Below are 3,830 nucleotides of genomic sequence, written 5' to 3' on the forward strand. Positions count from 1 at the left end.
GCACAACCCAGGCGGGAGGAAACAGCGACCGGGGCAGCCTCGGCACTACAGCAGCCTGACCCTGGGGGGGAGAACCCACCAGACCCTATGGCGGACTACGGCAGGTCCCAGGAGATCATCCAGAGCCCCAAAAGAGGTGGGGAGGGACAGCCCAGGCTGGTTACCAGCCTGGTTAGGACCAGTCCAGCCAGAGGAGGCGGGTGCTGAGAAAAGCCCAGGATTTTCCTAAGGCAGGAGCAGCAGAAGGTCCCGGGGGGTTAGAGGAGATGCCAAGCAGGGTGAGGGTCAGATACAGAAGAAAAGCTGGAACCGGAGAACGCACCAGAACACAGACACTCCCTCATAAACTGTTGCGGTGGCTTAAGACATTCACCACCCTACTTCTGAGCCAGCAGAAAAGCAATCCCAGAGCCACCTCACCACAAAGCCAGGCACTGATCCCAACCCACCCCCACCCTAACACCTACCTAGGCCCCCCCAGAGCACTAATAAGCCTCGCTGCCCCTGACTAGCCTCACCTGGAGCCTCTCCCCACTCCACCCATGGGCCCAGGAGGTGCATTTAAGCTCAGCTCTGGCCCATCAGTAACCTCCCGGCTATGCTGCAGGAGGACTAGTCTCCAGCTATGGCTGTACCTCTGCCTGGCTATTGACCCCCCCAAACCAGGTCTCATGCTTACAGCTACGCTTCCTAGTGTAGCCATAGCCTTACCCAGTCACTGTGGACCCGCCTGGTGATCCCTAGACCTCACTCTGACCAGACCTACTTCATCACCACAAACTTCCTTGATGACCTGGACTTTGTTGGACCTGGCTGCCACCTCCAGGACTGTGCTGCTTGCCTTGCTCAGGTCGCGTGGGACGGGTTCAGCTGGCTGAGCTTCAAGCCCCAGATGTGTGCAACCCACTGTAGCTGAGGGCAGGCTCTACTTGATGGACAGCTGCCATTTTCCATCATACCTAGCTCTGTGCTCCTGGCTTCCCTGAAGGGTGAGTTGAGCAAAGGGCTGCACACCAGAGCTCTTCTTTGAGTTTTAATGTACTGGAGTATTTCATATAAGACATCACCTGCAGGGAAGGAAAGCCTGCTCAGATGATTTTGTATTATAGCAGAGATTCTCTCAGCTGATGTTGTTGCTTAGATTTCTGTGCTACAGAGTAAGAGGCTACTCCCCATCCATTTGCAGTCCAGATGGACTAAAGGAAGAGGGTTGTCCTTGTCTCCAGCACACAACTGGCCCGGCGGAGCTAAAGCCTGGTCTGCTGGGACCCATCCAGCCCTTCTCGCAAGACCAGAGCTTGTGCTGTACGTGGATGGTCCTCAGAAACACCCTTACACTTAGTCTAACCTGAGCTTGGAGCTCGGTATCTGAAGTCATCCTTGGTGAGGATGCACAGGGCTTTGCCGTTCATTTCAAACTTGCTTTCGTCCGTTTGCCGAAGGGAAAACTCTTTCTCAGCCCATCTTAGCCAGTGGATCACGTCGTCCTTGCTCCACAGTGAGGGCTGGATTCCTGAAACCAGGAGCAGCCTCTGAAACAACTCAGTCTGCGTCTTTAAAACTGCAGAGGGGCAGGGTGAGATACTGGTCTTCTCAATCACCAAGCTTTCTCTCTGTATTAAGCACTCACAGGTCAAAAACACCCCAAAGAGAGAAAAAGGACCCTGATGACTGGTCCATCTTGTCCCCCTTGACAGCAGGGAATGGTCCCTGGGTGGGACCCCACAGCTGTACCCACCATGTCCCCACCCTGTGGGAACTTTTTTTTTTTTAAAGCAACATTGACTTGCTCAATATCTACTCACTCAGCCTGCCTGGAAGCTTGAAGATCTCCCCCTCGCTGACGGGTGTGTGGCTGGCCTGGGACCGGGGCGGTAACGAAGCTGTGACAATGGGGCTGGAAGAGCTGCCTGCCACTTTACCCTGGGGAAAAGAGATCAAACGCATCAGTGGGGGAAATTCCCAACTCTGATCCTGCCCTGCTTCAGAGATGCCTCCACCACAGCAAACACAGCTCAAATCGTTTCAAACTGGTTTCTCGTAGCGGCATGATGTGCTGTCTGCAGCTCTTCCACGCTGGCTCTAGGTCCTTTACCAGCCCCAGGATGAATCTCTGGTTGCGCAAGACAGCATTAGTAGCCAGAGACCCCCCTCACGTTCTCCAGCTCTTCTTTAGCAGAGGTGCCTGCCCTCATCCAGGCTCCAGACGTGGGTTACCCATCCCCACGGCTGCAGGGAAGTAGAAGATGGAGCCAACTGGCAGAGCCGGCGGTGCCCGTGCTGGCTCCTGCTTCTTGTGGGATCCTCAGATGCTTACTGGATGCCCAGGGTTTTAGGACAGTACTTCAATTCTTTCGAGCTGTGAAAATTCAGCTGGCAATAATACTTAGATTTTGTCTTAAAAACACTGGATGAAGAGATCTCTAACTTTTTTCTCACTGCGTGTTTGGGCATAAGTGGAAATAGCCATCCCACGGTTTAGAGAGCTGTCCTCTCCTCTTGTTCTCCTGCCTTACATCCCAGCCCTGCAAGAATTATTTCTCCCTCCGGGTTGCTCACTAACAGCCCCTCCAGCCTCCCCGAAGGGGGGAGATGGTCAGTGCTGGGAGGAGAGGCAGCCCCAGCACTTCTGCTGGGCTGGGGGGGTCAGCATGGCCCCCGCTCTGCCTCCGGCCTCTCGTCCATGAGCCAGAGGGAGCTCAGATCCTGCTTTCAGCCCCAGCTAGGGCCTGAAGTATTACTGGCAGCCAAGCAGGTGATGTTTCCCATTAAAAATCTATTAATGTGAATCCCAGCAATTTCTCAGCTTCATTTTCTGGGAAATTAACAATTTTGCCCACAAATAGTATTTTTCTGAAGTACTTGCCAACTCTGGGCGCTTCAATATGCCCTCAGGCAGCCTTTTGGGGGGGGGGGCAGGGGGTTAGAGCAGCCAGCGCTCCTCAGCTGTGCGTGGGGCAGGCAGAGGAGCCGAGCCCCCCCGAAAAATCAGGAGGGGGAAGAAAAATCCCAGCATGCGCTGACTGAGCAGATGGTGGTTGGACACATCTCGAATGCAAAAGCTGGTGTCCCCGGAGCATGGGAGACAGGAGCAAAGCGTTCCATCCCTCCCGGGGAAAACGCTTCCCTGTGATCCAGGGCGAGTTACAGCAGGAGAAAGGCAGCGGTTTGGTGACGGGTGAGGGTTTTTCTTCAGCAGAAGGATGAGTGTTAACAATCTGCCTGTTAGTGGTGTAACGATTGCGGGCTGCCGCGGCGTTATTGGTTTTAGCAAAGCAAGCCACTGCGTAACGTTGTACGAGGAAACCAGAGAAACTCCACGGTAAACTCTGAACAGACCCGACAGCAACGCAAGCTTTCAGATGCGTTCTAAGCAAAAAGGTACAGGGAAAAATAAAAGTGAAAGAAATTAGCAGTGTATTTTGTCTAGAACTTCTCTAAAAAGGTATTTTAGGTTTTCTCCCATTGGTGTGACTCTTACAAGAGTTGCAGTAAAAACAGAACAAATGTTTGATTATTTTTCTTGCTCCCAAAGATTTCTAAGGCGTAAGCAACACATTCTTAATCTTTATTGCTTTCTACCGATTTTATGTTCTTGGTGGTGTTTTTTTCCCTGCTTGGCTGCTTTCACACACGGTTCTGGGATGGCATTTCCGTGCTTCATGAGGAAATACTGTCCTTGGAGGGCCTCGAGTGGGAAAGCGAGGAAAGGGGGGTGACAACGCAAGCCCCGAGCTTGCAGCTCAGCCCCCCTCGGGGGGGAAGGAGCCCCCCGGCTGCTCCGGGCCCCGTGAGGCCGTGTGGAGGTGGGTTAGGGGGGGTCACCGCCG

The 3,830-nt window shown here is 53.6% G+C and overlaps 1 protein-coding gene across 1 annotated transcript in view; it reads right to left on the reverse strand.

The window, feature by feature from the left end:
• ETV7 (ets variant 7) overlaps positions 1-1,923 on the reverse strand; it is a gene marked incomplete at its 5' end in the record, with an annotated part of 3,824 nt that extends 1,901 nt beyond the window's left edge. Inside the window, 3 exons of the mRNA XM_010288318.1 lie at positions 960-1,067; positions 1,349-1,513; positions 1,806-1,923. Coding sequence (XP_010286620.1) covers positions 960-1,067; positions 1,349-1,513; positions 1,806-1,923 — 391 coding nt within the window. The remainder of the gene's footprint in view (positions 1-959; positions 1,068-1,348; positions 1,514-1,805) is intronic.
• Positions 1,924-3,830: the final 1,907 nt, after the last annotated feature.

Source organism: Phaethon lepturus, unplaced genomic scaffold (assembly GCF_000687285.1).
Source record: "Phaethon lepturus isolate BGI_N335 unplaced genomic scaffold, ASM68728v1 scaffold39865, whole genome shotgun sequence".
In the NCBI taxonomy this organism is placed as follows: Eukaryota; Metazoa; Chordata; class Aves; order Phaethontiformes; family Phaethontidae; genus Phaethon; species Phaethon lepturus.